The sequence below is a fragment of the Silurus aristotelis genome (genome assembly GCF_946808225.1).
Source record: "Silurus aristotelis genome assembly, chromosome: 1".
NCBI lineage: Eukaryota > Metazoa > Chordata > Actinopteri > Siluriformes > Siluridae > Silurus > Silurus aristotelis.
In genome coordinates, this window is record NC_139574.1 from 41377701 (window position 1) to 41399440 (window position 21740).

At 37.9% G+C, this 21740-nt stretch overlaps 1 protein-coding gene and 1 long non-coding RNA gene across 2 annotated transcripts in view; one reads left to right on the plus strand and one right to left on the minus strand.

The window, feature by feature from the left end:
- LOC310725605 overlaps positions 1-18511 on the plus strand; it is an 84372-nt gene extending 65861 nt beyond the window's left edge. Inside the window, exon 3 of the long non-coding RNA XR_014533445.1 lies at positions 18043-18511. This is a non-coding gene — a long non-coding RNA (uncharacterized lncRNA). The remainder of the gene's footprint in view (positions 1-18042) is intronic.
- LOC310724524 (uncharacterized protein) lies at positions 236-20355 on the minus strand. The gene is made up of 3 exons (XM_083538713.1): positions 20268-20355; positions 7562-7659; positions 236-1430 (listed from the first exon to the last, which is right to left on the minus strand). The coding sequence occupies exons 2-3, from the start codon at positions 7631-7633 to the stop codon at positions 591-593; spliced, it is 912 nt and encodes a 303-aa protein (XP_083394839.1). The 5' UTR covers positions 7634-7659; positions 20268-20355; the 3' UTR covers positions 236-590.
- Positions 20356-21740: the final 1385 nt, after the last annotated feature.

Genomic DNA, 21740 nt, shown 5'->3' on the forward strand with positions numbered 1-21740 from the left:
TTGTATGCTAAAGTAATGAACATTTCCCTACACTTTAAATCAAGGGCTGAGTCTTACCCCTAAAGTACAGCCCCATCAACACTCCTCAACCAAACTCTACAGTTGACTAATAAACTTATTCAAAGTTAGAGAAACACAAAAAATGAACGTTGGTGCAAAATACCCAAAGGTTTATACGTTTAACATTTTAGATTTAAAAAAGACTTTGTCTGCACTTTAATTCTTATTGGTCCAGACATGTACAACAAAAATCTATTCCCTGATCTTGCTGTGTAACCGTGTGATCAAGCTCAAGTTTGCAGTAAATCAGTAACACTGGGCTCAGGGGACAATGGATTGGAAGCCGTTCTATTAGATAATGTTCAAAAAGCACATATGGGTGAGATGCTCAGGTAGCCTCATACATGTTGCCATAAAGTGTAGTTGTAGTGTAACTGTAGATGGAACAACAATGTTCTGATGGCTTGGAAAGGTGTCCAGTTTGTTAGAGCTAATTAAAATTAACATTACAATTTAAAGTTTCCCCAATATTTACAGTACAATTTCCCTTTACATCCCTTCAAATAAGAAATTAAAGAAGATGATTTGTTTTATGGTTGTATGTTAGAGCACTTGTGCTTCCTTAATGAGTGTTGATGAACATAGCTCTGTCCACAGTGTCCACAGAGGTACAGCTTCTGTCCTGTATGACTCCGCTGGTGGCGGAGGAGGGCACTCCGATCCCTAAAACTCTTCCCACACTGTTCACAGTGATACGGCTTTACTCCTGTGTGGATACGCTGGTGTAATCTGAGATTACCCTGTTGAGTAAAACTCTTCCCACACTGTTCACAGTAATATGGCTTCAACCCTGTGTGGATACGCTGGTGCGATTTGAAACTATTCTGATGAGTAAAACTCTTTCCACACTGTTCACACTGATACGGCTTTTCTCCTGTGTGGATACGCTGGTGTATACTAAAATTACTCTGATGAGTAAAACTCTTTCCACACTGTTCACATTGATACGGCTTCTCTCCTGTGTGGATACGCTGGTGTGATTTGAAACTATTCTGATGAGTAAAACTCTTTCCACACTGTTCACACTGATACGGCTTCTCTCCTGTGTGGATACGCTGGTGTGATTTGAAACTATTCTTATGAGTAAAACTGTTCCCACACTGTTCACAGTAATACGGCTTCACTCCTGTGTGGATACGCTGGTGTGATTTAAGAGTACTCTGACGATTAAAACTCTTCCCACACTGTTCACAGTAATACGGCTTTTCTCCTGTGTGGATACTCTGGTGTAATCTGAGCTGACCCTGTTGAGTAAAACTCTTCCCACACTGTTCACAGTGATACAGTTTCTCTCCTGTGTGGATACGATGGTGTCTTTTCAGAACAGCAATTTTAGTAAAACTCTTCCCACAATCTGAGCAGTGGTGCATCTGGAAAACAATATAAAATGATTCAATATAGTGTAATAATTTTAGATTTGGTCTTGCATGTTATCAGAAATGTCTGCTATAGTAATCTGATATGCTTTGAAACAAGATAAATGAGATGTATTTTGAGGCCTTTTAGAAAACCTTTAACCTGTTAGGCCTCAACACAAATTTTGGGACTCACAGCTAAAAATGCTCTACCTAAATTAAAATGTTCACAGTTCCTGATAAAAGTGGACTAAATACACAATTTAAATATCTTTAAAAAGAAGACACTTTGTGCTTTACTGTCCATTATTTACAATTGATATTGCTCAAAAAGATAATAAGTTATAGATGATTAAGTACTGTAAAAAAAATCCTTAAATGAATTTTTTATTCCTTCATATATAAATCCATGAAATCAGTCCTGGAGCAATCCAGAAAAATCCACATTTCTCAATAGTTTATATTTTAAATTGAATGAAGATATCATAAAAAATGAGATTCCTACAAACATTAATCTGAGACTATGTCTGGTTCGCCCCTCCCCGCCCAAATTTTGAAATGCTGAAATGCTCTACCTAAATTTAAATGTTCAGTTTCTGATAAAAATGTGCCACATACACAATTTAAATATCTTTGGAAAGAAGACACTTTGAGCTTTGATCAAAGTTGATATTGCTCAAAAATATATTATTTGATGATGAAGTCCCATGAATATACATTTTCTGCATTGAACATTATTTTTATTTAATATATAAATACATGAAATCAGTCCTGGAGCAATCCAGAACAGCACTGGGTTAAAAGCCACATGTCTCATGAGCTCATATTTCATACAGTCTGCATAGAAATGAATTGCTGACCATTAAAGGCTTTTGTTCTACATGTTTGGGGCTATTGATGTTGATTTGGCATTCATATTGATGGCCAGGTAGCCAGACAAGCTCTTGTTTTACAGCCATGCCCATTTATATTGATGTCTGGCCATTCCAATCTCAACAACACACACACACACACACACAAACACACACAAACTTACTTTTCAAGCATTTCTCTTATAAAAACAACAGGCAAAAAACCAATCAAATCGTATATAAAACTAAAAAGGGAGATATATTGTAACTTACAGATGTAAAATCGCAACCCCATGCGGATCTCCAAGTCTCTGTTGTTACTCCGCCCCCAAAAATATTTTCCACATCGCTGTTTTTTTTGCAAATCTCAGATAAAACAACTTTGATTGTTCATTTTTTTCCCTTGTTTTCTTTGTTTTATTGTAAACAAAGTCCAGTTAGCACAAGCTATAAACAGCTGTTTGTGTTGACCTGAGAGCTGCATCACTTCCTGGTTTGTCACTATGCACGTGTTACTTCCGGCAGTAAGAGTTTGTAAATTGTAATAAAACTAAGACTCATACACGTGGAGAATAAAATCCTCCCATATATCGTTAGAATCCTGCACTTATTGGCTACATTTTCCATCAATCATTTTGTTTCCATAATGCTACTGGCTGGAAAGATAAGGTTTGAAATGAAAGGCAGCGCATAAAAAAAAACATGACACCTGCAGAGAGAGTAGAGACTCCACCCAAGATTCCGCCTATTTTACTTGTTTATTTTTATTTATTTATTTTTTTGTGGTCTCAACCGTTTTTAAACACTATTTTCTACCAGCCTTATTTGTTTTTTTTTTTACCAGCAAGATGTCGTTTTTTTATGTGAAAGTTATTCGGAAATATAATAATGTAAGTAGTGCGTTTTTTTATGCATGTTGTTGTTGTGTACTGCTTACACAAATTCAGCAAATACATTCATTATACGTTTTCCATTGAAAAACAGAGATCTGAAATCGCTGCTTGAGACTTAAAGCTTTAGAATGATGTATAGTTAGTCATGGTTACTCTTCTCCATTTTTATTTAATCTATTGCTAAATATCAACACCTGAGAACAATGGGCTCACGCAACAACGAGGCCTAAAAGGTTAACTATTTAATACTTGTAAAAAATCTTACAAAATCCCCGATATTTATGTCTTCAAGTGGAGGAGTTTTCCCAGTACCAGACCAGGAAGCATTATATCCTCTTATTTTTAATTCCAGGAGACAGAGAAAAAGACTGTGGAACCTGTTGTGCTTCTGTGATAACATCAGAGCTTAACAGGATTCAGTCCACGATCACAAAGCTACCTGAAACTATGTTCAAGCAATGTTTGGGTGATTTTGGATTCAGCAAAATACATTTCTGATTCAGAACATTTGCTAATAGTAGCTCTCATTAGACAAAGCTCAAAATCTGGACTGGTGCAAACAATCAGTACCTACTGAGCTGATCTGCATGCTGTCTTCCAAATGATGAGTGAAAATCCCTGTGGTTGGGACAACAATACATTGATGACGACTGCAGGTAATTATCTGTGGCTGTCAAAAGCAGCAACCTACTTCCTCCTAATGGCCTATGAGTGCATTTTCAATCAACTTGTTAGCATGTACCTCCGCTTTCAGACTCTCAGCTGAAAATCACCTACCTAAATGTAAATGTGAACAGTTCCTGACCAAAGTGTTCTACATACACAATTTACATACATTTGGGAGGAAGATACTCTGACCCAGCCATTAGTGTTGCACAAGTCAGTGCACTCTTAGTGCAGGTCTCAACCCCGGATACATGTGGAGGGTTGCGTTATGAAGGACATCCAGTGTGAAACATGTGCCAAATCAAACATGCAGATCACGAATCAGAATTTCATACCGGATCGGTCGAGGACTGGGTTACCAACGACCACCACAGGTATCGTTAGCCAACAGGGTATCGGTGGAAATTGGGCTACGGTTGGCCGAAGGAGGAGAAGGAGAGGAGGGAGACATCTACAGAGGCAGCGGCAAAAGAAGAAGTAGAGTAGAGTGGAGGTTCGGGTTGGTACTTTAAATGTTGGTACTATGACTGGTAAAGGGAGAGAGGGAGCTGATATGATGGAGAGGAGAAAGGTAGATATGTTTTGTTTTTAGGAAACCAAATGGAAAGTGAATAAGACCAGGAACATTGGAGGTGTTTAAACTGCTCTATCATGGTGTGGATGGAAAGAGAAATGGTGTAGGGGTTATTCTGAAGGAAGTGTACAGTAAGAGTGTAGTGGAGGTGAAGAGAGTTTCTGATAGGGTGATGAACGTGAAGCAGGAAGTTGAAGGGGAGATGATAAATATCATCAGTGCTTCTGCTCCACAGGTGGGCTGTGACATGGAGGAGAAGGAAAAAATCTGGAGTGAGTTAGATGAAGTGGTAGATCCTAGGAATAAGAGATTGGTGATTGTGCAGACTTTAAAGGGCATGTAGGTGAAGGGAACAGAGGTGATGAGGAGGTGATGGTAGGTATGGAATTAAGAAGAGGAATGTGGAAGGGCAGATGGTGGAAGATTTTTGCTAAAAAGAGGAAAATGGCAGTGGTGAACACGTATTTTAAGAAGAAGGAGGATCATAGAGTGATGTATAAGAGTGGAGGAAGGTGCACACAGGTGGACTATGTTCTGTGTAGGAGATGCAACCTGAAGGCGACTGTAAGGTGTTGCCATGGACAGCGAGTATGTAGCATGTTTTGGAGACAAAGTGAGGGAGGCGAGATTGAGATGGTTTGGACATGTGCAGAGGAGGGATATGGGGTATATTAGTAGGAGAATGCTGAGGATGGAGTCGGGAAGGAGGAAAAGAGGAAGGCCAAGGAGGAGGGTTATGGAAGTGGTGAAGAAAGACATGCAGGTAGTTGGTGTGAAAGAGGTAGTTGTAGAGGACAGGGGGTTATGGAGAAGGATGATCCGCTGTGGTGACCCCTAATGGGAGAAGCTGGAAGAAGAAGAAGAAGACAAAGAATGAGGTGTTGCCAGGGAACAGTGTAGCTAGACAGCATCGGATGGTGGTCTGTAGGATGGTTTTGGAGATGAAGAAGAGGAGTAGATTGAGGACTGAAAGAAGAATAAGATGTTGGAAACTAAAGGAGGAAGAGTGTAGTGTAAGATTCAGGAAAGAGGTCAGACAGGGGCTCGGTGGTGGTGAAGAGGTGCTGGATGATTGTGGAACTTTTGCAGAAGTGATAAGGGAGACAGTTAGAAAGGTACTTGATGTGACAGCTGGAAATAGAAAGGAAGACGTGGTGGTGGAATGAGGAAGTGCAGGAGAGCAGAAGGAGGAAGAGGTTGGAGAAACAGAATTGGGTTTGACAGAGTGATGACAAAAGTAGGCAGGAGTACAAGGAGATGCAGCAGCAGGTAAAGAGGGATGTGGTGAAGGACAAAGGAGAAGCAATATGAGAAGCTGTAGGAGAAGTTGGACACAAAAGAATTTGAAAAGGATTTGTAGTGATTGGCCAGGCAGAGAGACCAAGCTGGGAAGGATGTGCTGCAAGTTAGAGCAAGAAAGGATGGAGATGGAAATGGAAATGTGTTGACTAGTAAGGAGAGTGTGTTGAGAAGATGGAGGGAGTATTTTGAGCAGCTGATAAACGAGGAAAGTGAGAGAGAGAAGGTTGGATGGTGTGGAGATGGTGAAGCAGGAAATGGATAGGATTAGTAAGGAGGAAGTGAGAGCAGCGATTAAGAGGATGAAGATTGGAAAGTCGGTTGGACCAGATGACATACCAGTAGAAGCATGGAGATGTTTAGGTGAGATGCAGTGGAGTTTTTAACAAGATTGTTTAACAGGATTTTGGATGGTGAGAAGATGCCTGAGGAATGGAGAAGGAGTGTGCTGGTACTGATCTTTAAGAATAAGGGAGATGTGCAGACTTGCAGTAACTACAGTGGAATTAAGTTGATCAGTCACACCATGAAGTTATGGGAAAGAGTAGTGGAAGCCAGGCTGAGAGAAGAGGTGACCATCTGTGAGCAGCAGTATTGTTTCATGGGCATGGGGTACATTGGTAAGAGAATGCTGAGGATGGAAAGAGGCAGATGTAGAAAGCAGGAGGTATGGAGACAGATGATCCGCTGTGGCGACCCCTAATGGAAGAAGCCAAATGAAGAAGAAGAAGAAAATAAGTCACTCTGGGTTTTACTGTACATCATTTTTAACGCAGGCCCTTTTCTCCCTCCCCCTGCTAGACTCCGGGGGCCACTAGACTATTGTTATACATGTTTGGCTATTCATACAGACTGCATTCATATTAAATGTACAGAAATTCAGACTATTGTTATTCATGAATTCATGATCAGAAGCCATTAATCTCAAGTAGCAAGGAGCTGAACAGCTCTGCTAGTGCTAACGTTAATTCACCTATTTCTCAATCACCAGCTGCACTCCATTCTCCAACATCTATCTTCCCTACATGCCAGTGTACACACACACACACACACACACACACACACACACACACACACACACACACACACACACACACACACACACACACACACACACAGCGGGTAAAATAAGTATTGAACATGTCAACATTTTTCTCAGTAAATATATTTCTAAAGGTGCTAGTGAAGGTATAATGAAATCTTTATCAGATGTTGGTAACAACCCATGCAATCCACACATACAAAGGAATCAAACCATACATGTCCATAAATGAAGTTGTGTAATGTTGTGAAACAACACACACACAAGAAAAAGTATTGAACACATGAAGACAGGGAGGTGCAAAAAGGAATGAAAAGCCAAGACAGCAGTAGATATCAATCAGTAATTAGAAAGCAATCCTGCCTGTTGTCATTGTAAATTAATATCAGCTGCTTCAGTCCCAACTGATGGCCTGTATAAAGGTGTCCCATTACCAAGGTGTCACACAAGAAACATCTCATAATGGGTAAAAGCGAAGAGCTCTCTCAAGACCTTCGCATCCTTACTGTTGCAAACATATTCATGTGAATATTTGATCTGTTAACTGGTTGCATGTGTAAAAGCTGTTGGTATCAAACATTGTTTACTTTATCAACTGAGTAAAAATCTGAAGAACAGATCAAATAGGACAATTGATTAAAAATTTGGGGAGAAATTTCGTGTTTCCTTGTAAAAGGATTTTTTTAAATAAATAAAAAAAAAGTAGTTTATTGTGATACACTTAAAGTTAAGGTCTTTTTTATGATTTAATTTTAAAATACATTATGATGTATCTTTGCCCTGCAAACCACACTGAAAGTTGAGACATGAATAAATTGTACCTTTGATCCAGCAGCAGCAGCAGGAGTGTGTGGAGGTTCTCCTAAAGATCTCCGTCTGGACTCTGATTTCATGATCAGAGGTGTAAAGAATCAGGACACTGGAAGAAAAATGCAGAGGTTCATGACTCCAGAACAGGGGTGTTAAACTCAAATTCACAGTGGGCCAAAATTAAACACTGGGACGAAATCGCGGGCCAAACTCAGTATTTATTGAAAGGTTTACTGCAATTGTGCATGTTTTCCGTCTCCCCAGATGTGTAATGTTGAACCTTTTCATATGGAAACAAACTTTAGATTTGCTTAAACATCGAATCTGAAACAACCAAAGTTTAATATTATAAACACATGAGAAAATAAATTTGAAATAAAACACACATCAGTGGTATTAGTTTATTACATCTCTCTCTCTCTCTCTCTCTCTCTCTCTCTCTCTCTCTCTCTCTCTCTCTCTCTCCTCTCTCTCTCTCTCCCCCTCTCTCTCTCTCTCTCTTTCTCTCTCTCCACTTTCTAATTCCATTTTAATGTAAACCTTTTACAGGGCAACAACACAACCAAAAATAATAATCATTCCCTTCAATTAAAAAAAAAAAATCTTTCATCTATTAACAGTCCATGCCTCGGAGTAGAAAAAGTGCATAAAGACAACATTTATTCAAGCTCAGTTTTACACTCTGATTTACTCTGATTGGTTGAAGCCAGATACCTGGCATCATGTCTGAGGTTTAGGCTCTGAGCTGAGAAAATACTCAGGTTTGAGTGAAGGTGTTCATCAGTGAGACTCCTGAGTGGGGTTTTGTTCATCTTCATTAAAGAGAACAGTTGCTCACAAAGATATGTGCTGCCGAACATAGAGAGCATTTGAGCAGCTTGGGCACGGAGTTGGAGCAGTGTGTCGGGGAGAAAACATGAAAACTGTGCAGCACACACAGAGTCGTACTTTGATTTGATCGTGTCTCTACACTGGAGTTCAATCAGCACCATTTGGAGGTTGGTTGGTGCGCTTTCCAAGTCAACCACAAACAGATTACTGAGCAGTTCAAACGGATTACTGAGCAGTTCAGATCTCTTATAAAGCCCCACAGTTATGGAACAGCCTTCCTATCAGTGTTCGGGACTCAGACACAGTCTCAGTGTTTAAGTCGAGGTTGAAAACATATTTATTCAGTCAAGCCTTAAATCAGTAGATTTTTTTCTCAGGTAAAGGCTCAGATCTGGAGGGATCATGGATATAGAGTGTTTGGTGAACTGGGATATTTGTACGCTGTCGTCCCCTCACATTCACACGTTCACTCAGGTTTGTTGATGGTGGTGTGGTGGGTCGTCTCTTATCCCAGAGATCCTCATGTCTTTGTTGCCTTCTGGTTCTCCCTTTTAGTTATGCTGCCATAGCGAGTCTTGCCGGAGTCCAAACTGCACAGTGACTTTAACTCTCATGCAACAATAGGTACACTTAATAATCCATATCCTTCTCTTCCTGTCTCTCTCTCTCTCTCTCTCTCTCTCTCTCTCTCTCTCTCTCTCTCTCTCTCTCTCTCTCTCGGTCGAGTTAAACATGCTCCTGAGGCTCCAGTGACCACTGTGCCTGCCCCTCTCCCCTCCGTGGATCTTCCCACTTCATCCAGGCCTGCCTCTGGATAGCGTTCTCTTTGACTGGAGGCACTCTGTGCAGCTGGGGTAGGTTTGTCATCAACGCCTTGGGTGGTTCCATGAAATTTCGGAGTAAGAAAGGGAGCTTTAAGGATGGATTGGTTAAAATTGTTCATTGTTAAAAGCGCTATACAAATAAAAATGAATTGAATTGAATTGAATTCAAATCTGCATTTCTGGGCTTCAAAGTCAGTAAATCACCGGGTAACTTCAGCGCTGAGTTTTTCAGCGGTCTCGACTGACGCGCTAACGCACTAACAAAGCATTCTGGGATTTGTAGTATTAGCGGTGTATGCACTATATACTGGCGGGCCAGCTATAATACACATTTGATATGATCTCGCAGACCAACTATAATTACACCGCGGGCCCAACTGCGGTTAAGCCAGCCGCATCTTGAAAATACACGGTTAAGCAGCCGCACTTTGTTTAGTGTTGCGCGTCTAATCGTGCACTTACGGTACCAGTGGTGGGAGCGGTCAAAATAAATGTGAAGACGCTTCAGAAAGGCGTTTTCGTTATTAAAAAAGACTCAGTGCATTTGTCATGTTCCACATTTAAACATTCATTAAACATTTTCCTTTATAGGTTTGCTCAATCTTTCAAATTATTCTTATTCTTATCTCAACTCATTTTACTGTGGAGTTTTGGAGAAAAGTAAAGGCAAATATCACTCCAAGCATCACTGCAATTTTTAGCATGTTTCATATTCAAACACTCATAAAAAAAAACTTTCTATATAGGTTTGCTCAATCTTACAAATTATTCTTATTTACAGTGTCCCTGTCTATGACTCAGTTCATTTTCAACTCATTTTACTGTACAGTTTTTAAGAAAACTAAAGGCAAAATCACTCCAAGCATCACTGCATTTTCAATCACGTTCCATATTCAAACACTCATAAAAAAAAAACTTTCTATATAGGTTTGCTCAATCTTTCAAATTATTCTTATTTACAGTGTCCCTGTCTATTATTTTCCTAAATTTCAACTCATTTTACTGTGGAGTCTTGGGAAAAAAAAAGTAAAGGCAAAATCACTCCAAGCATCACTGCATTATCAATCATATTTCATATTCAAACGATCATAAAACATTTTTCTTTACAGGTTTGCTCAATCTTTCAAATGTTTCTCATTCAGATTTACCCTGTCAATTAGTGTATTGATTTTCAAGATTTTCTACTGTACTCTTTTTTCAAATGCAGAAAATAAGTGTATATATTTTTTTTAATTTGCCTTTTTTCCCCCAGATTACAACTTGGGCATTTTAAAGATTAAGCAAACTCAATCAAGAATCTGCCAGACTGCACAACAGTATCTACTTTGACTTCAGCACCTGTGGACATTTATTGACTCTCTTCTGCGCACTGATTCACACACCTAAAATTATCCTATTATATTAGGCTTTTGTTTTATTGTTTGGAAATTACATATTTCTATTTTTATTAAATGTCTGTTTATCATAATCAATGTCACAAATTGTTGGTTGTATTGCATTCAATTATTCAATAAATCAATCAATCAATCCTGTGCTTGGACTAAGCTGCAATAGAGTCTGTGGCAGAATGTCACCAATGAGTTCTGCAGAAGCATGAGGACTGTAATAGATTACAAGCTTTCTGGACAAAATATAGAAATAAATCGAAAAAAATTTAACAAAAAAACGTAACAAGGGTTTTTTTTACCCTGTCCAAAAATATGTTTATACTACTCACACCGAAACAATAATAATATTATATGTTATTAGTATTATTATTATAATAATAACAACATTATTATAATAATATTATTATAGTAACATTATTATATTACTATTTATGAAATAATATGTATTTTTTAACAAACAAGATAAGTTATGTGTTCTGAATTTCGGTATTTAACAGGCTGCAAGCCATTAATAAGTTTAACCATGTCAATATTTTCTTCTAGATGTCATCAAATATAACTTTCCAGACTTCTTTTTGTCCTCTTTTCTTTAATTTTACTAGCTTTTTTACCATTTGTTTGAAATGTACATATTATATTTACCTCTTAATCTCATGAACCATTAAATGCTTTCCCCATTGTTCAATAAAATAAATAATGTCCAATATCACTTTTATCTGTACTTTTCTGAGCAGTAATACAATTTATTTATTTACTTATCTTTACAAAAATGTGCATTACTATTTTTATAATATAATTATTTTTATAATGAGCAACTGGAAGCTTCTGTCACCAACACAAATTCATTGTAATTGCAATCGTGCTTGGCAATAAAGCTTTTTCTTATTTAGATTTTATATATATATATATATATATATATATATATATATATATATATATATATATATATATATATATATATATATACAGTATAAATAATTCTGCTGTGTTTTGTCTATAAGTGGACTGCAGTCGTTTCTTTTCTGTACTTTTCTAGCCTGTTTTTGTTTAGGTATTGTGTTTAAGTTACTTTTACTTCGTATGTATTTTATGGAACCATCGAGTCAACCACAGTTGACAAAAGTTCGCTTTCATTGGGCAGTTAGTCACTATTCTAATACAGTGATAGGCTTTCACATGCTGTAAATCTTTTTTATGACGATGTGGAGCCATTAAAGCATCGATTAGCATGTCTTTGCATGGAAAGGTTGACAACATTCAGGATAAAGGATGAGTAATCTTAGGCACAGGTATGTGTTGATTTTTACCGAGGTAATTTGCTATTTAATTAAGAAAAATACGCTATTACAACCTATATATATATATATTTGTTAAAAAATGCGATTTATCTAACTATTTGCGTGGTTGCTGGTAATATATATATAATCACCTTTATGTAGAGCCCTGTGCGGGACTGTTACCAGTGCTTTTGAGGGGGGGCTGGGGATATCCGGGACCCCCATAACGTATCAGGGACCCCCCATGGCAAGTTAAAAATAGACTTAGAGGAGTACCAAAGATTATTTTAGTAAAAAAGTAAGTGGAATACACAACAACTGGGCACTCCCATAAGACTTGACTCTTATTCGAGCAGTGACCCACTCCCGCCCGCTCCCGCAAGCATTTTGCCACAGCTTATGAACACTGTGTAAAAACCATAGTCAACTTTCATTGTTTGACCTTTTTTTGAAGTGTCAGGGAAAATGCAAATTAAGAAGCTACAGGGACTTGAATAATTAAAAATAAATACAAAGCAAAGCAAAACAAATGTAACTGCTTAAAATGTCGACATAGTTTTGCCAAAAATAAATTTTAGATGTATAAATGCATACCTGCATGCAAAAAGGACTGAGCTTTAACATTTTTGATTCAGTTTATTCATTTGGCTTGAACGCTGATTAGGGTCATTTAGTGGCCCAGTTATAAAATAGCTGTTACGTCCCAGTAGATGTCTGTTTGTGTGTTTTTTTTTTTTTCTCTCTCTCTATTGGTTCTCCTTCCTGTCGTAATAGCTGATTGTTTGGTTTTAAAACGTAAGAAAACGCAATCCCAACCTAAAAGTGTTGGATTTGCAAAATCCCTTAACTCAGCCGTTGCTGTGCCTTGTGAAGAAAGGATCGATGACAGTTACATTCCGTTTATTCTTAAAGGGCTGGTTTCTTTGACTGGTAATAGTGAGGATCAGAAAGAAATAAAAATGCTTAGAGACACAGGTGCGATGCAGTCATTTATTGTGGCGGAGAAATACAATTTTTCTGAGGATACCTCCTGTGGTTCGAGTGTCATCGTAAAGGGTATTGAGATGGGTTGCGTAAACGTGCCATTGCACCGAGTACACCTGCAGTGCGACTTATGTACGAGTTTGTACGAGTTGCTGTTCGTCCTTCTCTTCCAGTAACCGGTGTTGACTTTAAATTTGGGAATGACTTGGTAGGTGGAAAAATAATGCCCGTTATAGAGGTTGTTGATAAACCTGATGTTTTTTGTCAGTCAGAGGATTTGACTAACACTGATGTTTTTCCTGCATGTGCGGTTACTCGCGCTCAGTCTCGAAAAATGGGTGATGTAGTTGATTTATCTGATTCGTTTATTCTTCCACTTTTTTCTGACGGGAACCCTGAAAAAGCTGTTGTATCTGAAGAACAAAAAGAGAATATGAAGAGTTCTAAAGTAGCTGTGACTGATGTAGAATTGTCAAAGCTGTCTTTGTCTCGAGAAGAAATTATTGCTGCGCAGAATAAGGACAAATCACTTGTTCTTAATTTTAATTCTGTTTCTTCTGATGTGATTAAAGACCAGAAAGTTGGCTATTTTATGGACAATGGCATGTTGATGAGAAAATGGTCCTCTAAACCGGATAGCGGTGTATCAAATTGTTGTTCCTTCTCCTTATCGCCAGCATGTTTTATTTCTAGCGCATGATCATCCACTTGCGGGACATCTTGGAGTTACAAAGACGTACAATCGAGTTTTAAAACATTTCTTTTGGCGAGGTTTAAAAAAGGATGTTGCAAGTTATTGCCGTGTTTGTCATGATTGTCAATTGGCCGGGAAACCGAATCAAGTTATTCCATCTGCTCCACTGGTCCCCATACCAGCCATCGGTGAACCGTTCGAACATGTGGTGGTAGACTGTGTTGGGCCGTTGCCAAAAACAAAATCGGGTAACCAGTATTTGTTAACTATAATGTGTATAGCTACTAGATTTGCGGAGGCGATACCATTAAGAAAGATAACCAGTCCTGTTATTATTAAGGCCTTAGTGAAGTTCTTTACTACGTTCGGCCTACCAAAAATTCTAAGCTGTTCAAACAAGTATTGCAGTCTTTGGGGATTACTCATCGTGTTTCAAGTTCGTACCATCCAGAATCCCAAGGTTGTTTAGAACGTTTTCATAAGACATTAAAATCAATGCTACGAAAATATTGTTTGAAGACAGCTAGAGACTGGGATGAGGGAGTTCCTCTGGTTTTATTCGCTGTAAGAGAAACCGTACAAGAATCTCTTGGGTTTAGTCCAGCCGAACCAGGTAAGAGGGCCGCTCAAAATCCTTAAAGAACAAATGTCAGTTGATTCCGGTCCGAAAACGAATGTTCTGGATTATGTAAGTAATTTTCGTGATCGTTTGCATGCTGCTTGCTAAGGAATATCTAATCATTGCGCAGAAGGGCATGAAGCTCAGGTATGACCGTAAAGCATTTGCATGTTCTTTTACGCCTGGGGATCAGGAACTAGTATTTTTTTTTAACAGTTCCCGGATTTTCTTTGTCTGCTCGTATTTATGGTACTTATGTAGTGAAAAGGAAAATAAGCGAAACCGACTATATGATCCACACATCTGATAGAAAACGCCAAACACGTGTTTGCCACATAAACATGTTAAAAGCTTACTATGCTAGGGAGAATGCAGGAGAAAAAGCTTCGGAACAGACTAAAGGACCAGCCGTCTCTTCTATTGCTGTAACCGTGGAGCAGATTTCATCCCCAGATGTGTCCGGTGCTAACGAGGATGGCGTAGGACTGCGTAATGCTGCTCAGCAATGTGCAAGGTTAACAAATTCTGAGATGTTAGGAGATTTAAATTCTCTTCATCATATGTCTATTGACCAGAAAGCAGACATTGTTAAATTACTTTCTGACTTTAACTGTCTGTTTAGTGATGTTCCTAAACTTAAGAATGTTTTGCATCATGACATTAAGGTGCCAACTTGCAAGCACTGATGCAACAAATAGAAAAACTGGTTGAGAAACAAAAGTTGAGGAACAAAACATTGTTGCTGAAGACTACAAGGTAATTAACATGTTATTAACAGTTATTGCTATATATGTAGACTGCTGACAATACACACTCTTGCAGCAATGTGCTATGTTGAATCTCTGTCTTGACCTGCAGTGGATTTTTATAAAGGACATTTCAACCATGTGTGTTTTCATCATGTACATAAGTCCAAACTTTACATTCAAGGACATAAAAGAAGGTTTTGAAGACATTCAGTAAAATTTTCATGATGTTTCTAAGTATTACTTGAACCACAATTTGATTTAAATTAAGTGCCTGCTAAATTGTCTTTATGTGCATTAGCATAAATAATTAATATGTGCTATTAATAATAATATACATTATATACATTAGATAGATAGGTCCCCTGGTGGTCTAGTGGTTAAGATGCAGCGCTCTCACCGCTGCGACCTGGGTTCGATCCCCGGTCAGGGAACCATCCCCAGCCACTCTCAGTGCCGGTCCCAAGCCCGGATAAATTGGGGAGGGTTGCGTTAGGAAGGGCATCCAGCGTAAAACATGTGCCAAATCAAACGTGCGGAGGATCCGCTGTGGCGACCCCTAATGGGAGAAGCCGAAAGAAAGCTATATACATTAGATAGATAGATAGATAGATAGATAGATAGATAGATAGATAGATAGATAGATAGATAGATAGATAGATAGATAGATAGATAGATAGATAGATAGATAGATAGATAGATAGATAGATAGATAGATAGATAGATAGATAGATAATTATATTTATATATAACTAATTCCTGTGTTCTGCTTCTCCAGCTACACAACGTAATTTGCTTCATAAACATTAATGTTTAAATACAAAACATTTCCTTTCAGAATGATGTGGGAAACACACCCCTTGAAAGCCACTTCCAGAGGGTAATAGTGAAAGCACCTCTTGACCTTAATGGGAAAGAAAACAGCTATTACGCCCCAACATTCATTGAAAATTTGACCAGGTACTTCCTTCCACACGCAACTCTGTGGTCTGGCCTATTGCTAGGTAGGTTTTTTGATAGGAGTGTTTTCTAACATTACTACTGATTAAAAAAAAACAAAAAACAAACAAACAAACAATGTAATTCTTTAGGTGATATTGGACGTCATGGTACAGGCTCAGCCTACCAACATTTCAGGCAGATTTATAAAAAAGTCAGTCAGTCCAATAATCAGGTAAAAACTCAACTGATTGATTTTAATAGCTTGTCGATAAAAATTTGTATTTTTTTTTACATAAATGTAATGCCTTAAATAACTACAATTTGTTGTCCATAATTCAGAACTTTACACAAGACAATCAGACACAAGGAATAATGGAAAAAAGTCAATGGGACCTAAAAAAATTAGGTTCCAGAGAAGGAGATTGACAACATTGGATGATTTTGTCCAGATTTATCAGAGCATGCACGATGCACTGCTCCATGAATTTGAAGACACAGAACGAACAAGAGCGAGAGTAATGAAATATTTTTGTACTTTGACCTTTTAAAAAAAACTATTGGCAATTTAATGTTCCCTAAATATAAACCAAGATGCTGTAATATCTTCTTCTTCTTTTTCTATTGGCTTCTCCCATTAGGGGTCGCCACAGGGGATCATCCTTCTCCATACCTCTCTGTCCTCTACATCTGCCTCTTTCACACCAACTACCTGCATGTCTTCTCTCACCACATACATAAACCTCCTCCTTCTTCTTACTATTTCCTTACTTCCAGATGGCTCCATTCTCAGCATTCTCCTACTGATATACCCCATGTCCCTCCTCTGCACATGTCCAAGCCATCTCAATCTCGCCTCCCTCACCTTGTCTCCAAAACGTCCTACATGCGCTGTCCCTCTAATAAACTCATTTCTAATCCTGTCCATCCTCGTCACTCTAAATGAAAACCTCAACATCTTCAGCTTTGCTACCTCCAGCTCCACGTCCTGTCTTTTACTCAATGCCACTGTCTCTAATCCATACAACATCTCAGGTCTCACCACAGTCCTATATACCAAGATGCTGCAAGATACACTTCATAAAAAAATGTAAAAGATAAAAAAAAAAAAACCTGTGTGATGTATGTGTGTCTCTTCTAGTCCATTCGAGTGGAAATGGAGCAGTGGAAAAAGAGACGTCAGAGGCGTAAAGGATTATATGTTTCTCCACTAGTCAAGGTTCTTCCATTCCAAGATGTAAAAAACAAGGTATTATTATTCGGAGTGTATAATAATAATAATAATAATAATAATAATAATAATAATATTAATAATAATAATAATAATAATAACAACAACAACTAAACAATTTTTGTAAAAAAAAAAGAGCAGAAGCATATGCTTTTAAACTAAATCCTTATTTATTTTAAATAAAATGGGTTTTTATGTATGTGTGTGTGTGTGTGTGTGTGTGTGTGTGTGTGTGTGTGTGTGTGTGTGTGTGTTTGTCAGAAGTCTTCAAAGGCACCCCCAAAAGTGCCTGAGAAAAAGAAAAAGCCAGAAGATGTGATCCAGGTGTAAATATACACACACACATATATATATATATATATATAAAATCTAACTGGTGAGGTACAAATATTGGGAACAATCACTGTAATCTGTAATCACTTTAAAGTGTTACTGAATGTGTAAACTGATGTCTTGTTATTATGATAGCAGATTCATGGCTTCCAATCTCTTGAATCAACTTTCACATCTTATTTAGAAGGAGGAATATATTGATTGGAAATTGTATGTTTGTATATCCAGTGTCAATATGGCAGGAGACGAGCATGTTCAATTTCACTATTACAAAACACAGGCAGAGAGGAAAGATGATAGTCCTGAAGTACAACAAATATAAGTGTAGCCCAAAACACCTGAGCAGTCTGAAGGCAAAGGAAAATCAGCTGATTAATTAAAAGAATGGTTTATCATTGCATGATTATGACTGCATTTAATCTCATGGTCCCTCACATTTATCATGTGGTCTTCTAGAAGGTCCCAAAATGTAGAACTGACACTGCTGTCCCTCATTATAAAGATACTTAATAGACTAAGATCACAAACAAGATTGACTTTTTGTCTTCACACTGCATCAAATTTAAATCTGAACTGCCACAAAAAATATCTAAGAAATAAATTGTATCTTCTGTATCTTCAGAAAGAACCAGTGAAGAATATCAGGAGAAGACAATCAAAAATCGAAGGGCCAATCTGGAATAAAGCAGGTCCATCAGAAACAATTGCTCCTCGAAGACTATGCAGGCCACCAAAAATACAAATGCTGCAACAAATACTTCACCCTGATTACTGGTTGACCTGTGATATCATCGACCTGGCCAGCTACCTCATGGCAAAGGACAATATGCACATTGATGGGTTTCAATCTGTTCTGCACTTTAGTGCGATTCCAAATGGTGGAATTGTTGGAACCCCACAAAATAAGTTTCTGCAAATATTCAACATTCGGCAATGCCACTGGATCACAGTCAGCAATTTGTTTTGTAATGAAAATCAGCTCTCTGTGTATGACAGCAAGTGCACCCCTCTGGACCCAGGGACACTACAAACACTGTCCTGGTTGGTGAGGCCGCAGTCAGGCAAGTTTGATGTTTTGCAACCAGCTGTGCAGCAGCAATCAAATAACAGCAATTGTAGGTTATTCGCAATAGCATTTGCATATGCTGTTTGCAAGGGTCACCCACCAGAGGTATGCATATTTAATGAAAGCAGGCTAAGGGCACAACTGTATGCTACGTTTACAAAAAACAGTATCGCATGTAGCATGAAGAGTCGAGAGAGTGAAGCCGAGGCAAACGTAACCAAAACTGCGATACCTGTTTACTGTGTTTGCAGAACAGCTCATTACTATGAGCTCATGGTCCAGTGCTCTAAATGCCAAGAGTGGTATCATCCTACATGTGTAGATATACCCAGAAGTGTCATTGGTAATGAACAGTTCTGGCAATGTTTCAACTGCCACTGATGATGTACATGATGAATATTTGATTGTAAATAAAACTTGTCTCTGCACAATTGCAACCTTTCATTATTCGCTCTTTTTATTTGTGTTTTAAAATAAAAAAACATAGTAATAGAGTGAAATCCATATCCCAATTTTTATATGTTCGGACAAAACAAGAATGTATTTTTTCTGAAATCTTTCCAAAAAAAAAAGTGATTTTGCCTTTACTTTTCTCAAAAACTCCATAGTACAATAAGTTAATATTTAAGAGAATAATAGACAGGGACACTGTACATAGGAATCATTTGAAAGATTGAGCAAACCTATAAATAAAAATGTTTTATGAGTGTATGAATATGTGACATGATTGAAAATGCAGTGATGCTTGGAGTGATTTTGCCTTTAGTTTTCTTAAAAACTCCACAGTAAAATGAGTCGAAATTAAAAGGAATAATAGACAGGGACACCCTTAATAAGAATAATTTGAAAGATTGAGCAAACCTATAAAGAAAAATGTTTAATGAATGTTTGAATGTGGAACATGATAAAAATGCACTGAGTCTTTTTTATAACGGAAACGCCTTTCTGAAGCGTCTTTCCATGTATTTGACCGCTCCCAGCACCCATACCGTAAGTGCACGATTAGACGCGCAACACTAAACAAAGTGCGGCTGCTTAACCGTGTATTTCCAAGATGCGGCTGCTGAACCGCAGTGTCTTTATGCACTTTTTCTACTCCAAGGCATGGACTGGTAATAGTTGAAAGATATTTTTTTTAATTGAAGGAAATTATTATTTTTGGTTGTGTTGTTGCCCTGTAAAAGGTTTACATTAAAATGGAATTAGAAAGTCTATAGAGAGAGAGAGAGAGAGAGAGAAAGAGAGAGAGAGAGAGAGAGAGAGAGAGAGAGAGAGAGAGAGAGAGAGAGAGAGAGAGAGAGAGAGAGAGATGTAATAAGAAACTAATACCACTGATGTGTGTTTTATTTCAAATGTATTTTCTCATGTGTTTATAATATTAAACTTTGTTTCAGATTCAATGTTTAAGCAAAACTAAAGTTTGTTTCCAAATGAAAAGGTTCAACATTACACATCTGGAGAGACGGAAAACATGCACAATTATGCATGCACATCAAAAACACTTTTCAATAAATACTGAGTTTGGCCCGCGATTTCGTCCCAGTGTTTAATTTTGGCCCACTGTGAATTTGAGATTGACTCCTCTGGATTAAAGATTTGGGGAGAAATTTCGTGTTTCCTTGTAAAAGGATTTTTTTTTTAAATAAAAAAAAAATAAATAAAAACAGTAGTTTATTGTGATACACTTAAAGTTAAGGTATTTTTTATTTTTTAATTTTAAAATACATTATGATGTATCTTTGCCCTGCAAACCACACTGAAAGTTCAGACATGAATAAATTGTACCTTTGATCCAGCAGCAGCAGCAGCAGGAGTGTGTGGAGGTTCTCCTAAAGATCTCCGTCTGGACTCTGGTTTCATGATCAGAGGTGTAAAGAATCAGGACACTGGAAGAAAAATGCAGAGGTTCATGACTCCAGAATGTCCACTAGCTGTTCCCCGAGCAGCTCAGCTGCTACATTTCACTGTATCTCACCTTTGGGTAAAAATCCGCTAATTCCGGGACAAAAACGGGGTTGAAGCTCGCGCGCAATAGATTTATAACGGCGAAAGGAACGTCGATGTGCACGAGCGGAAAGTGGAGAAAAACTCACGCGCCCAACATTAACTTCCGACCGGAGCGCGTGAAAGAACTCTATAAGTACAAACACAGAGCACAAAGCAGTGGGCGGGGCCAACAGGCTCGAGTTCTAAATCTGCAAACATCATTGGCTCAGACATTGTCAGGAAGTGAAATCTGATTGGTTGTCTGTAATAATATCAAATATATAATATGAAATATTTTATATAATAAAAATTAAAATTTCGATTTGAATTCCAGTGGAAACGCGACTGATCCGAAGCTGCTGCTTTTTAGCTGATACACAGTGTTGTCAAAAGTATTTGGACACATGTCTTTTCCAGCCAGATGTGGTTCATAAATTCACCTAAAATGCTCTTTAATGCACCATACAGCCAATTAACATGCAAACTGTTGAAACACTTAATAGAAACAGAATGTAGAATTACTGATAGCATTTTAAATGGGATTTAAATCCCCGCTACAGAGGGAAGCAGGAGCTTTTCTGTAGCTATTATTGCTTTTATGTTCATGGCACAGGACCAAATATTAGTTTATTTTATCTTTCCATAATGAGCTGGAATAAAACATTAATGCCCGTGTGTAATGCTGCATGATGGCACTGCTGGAGGATTACACCAATGGAAGATTAATGCGAAAAAGGGTCTCCAGGGACCATGATGATTTCTTGGCCCATGATGAAGACTGGCTAATAAGCTGATTTAGATTCAGCTTTACTACCTTAGAGTACCAATGTGTATCTTAATGTACAACTATAAATCTTTGGGGTAAATAAGGTACAAATATGTCCTTTTAAGGGTACTGTCCCAGTGGCAAGCTGTTGTATTTCTTTTGTTCTTTCTGTTTTATAATCATATATAATCATGAAGCATATAAAGCAAAAAAATATGATGACAAATAAAACCTGTAAATTACACAAGGGTTAACTGAAAAAAACAAACAGGTAACACTAGACATTTCGTCCCCCCACTTTTGAAATGATGGCTATGCCCCTGCACCACACACCTTGATAATCTTACACACATTTTCCGGGTGGTATAGAAATCTGCCAGCTGAGACATCCAGAGATCCACATCTGCATTTCAGGAGGTGATGAGCATCTGAGGGGTGACTCCCTGTGATATTATAGACTACATCAGGACAATGTTTACAATTTCTACATGTTGTTAAACTCAACA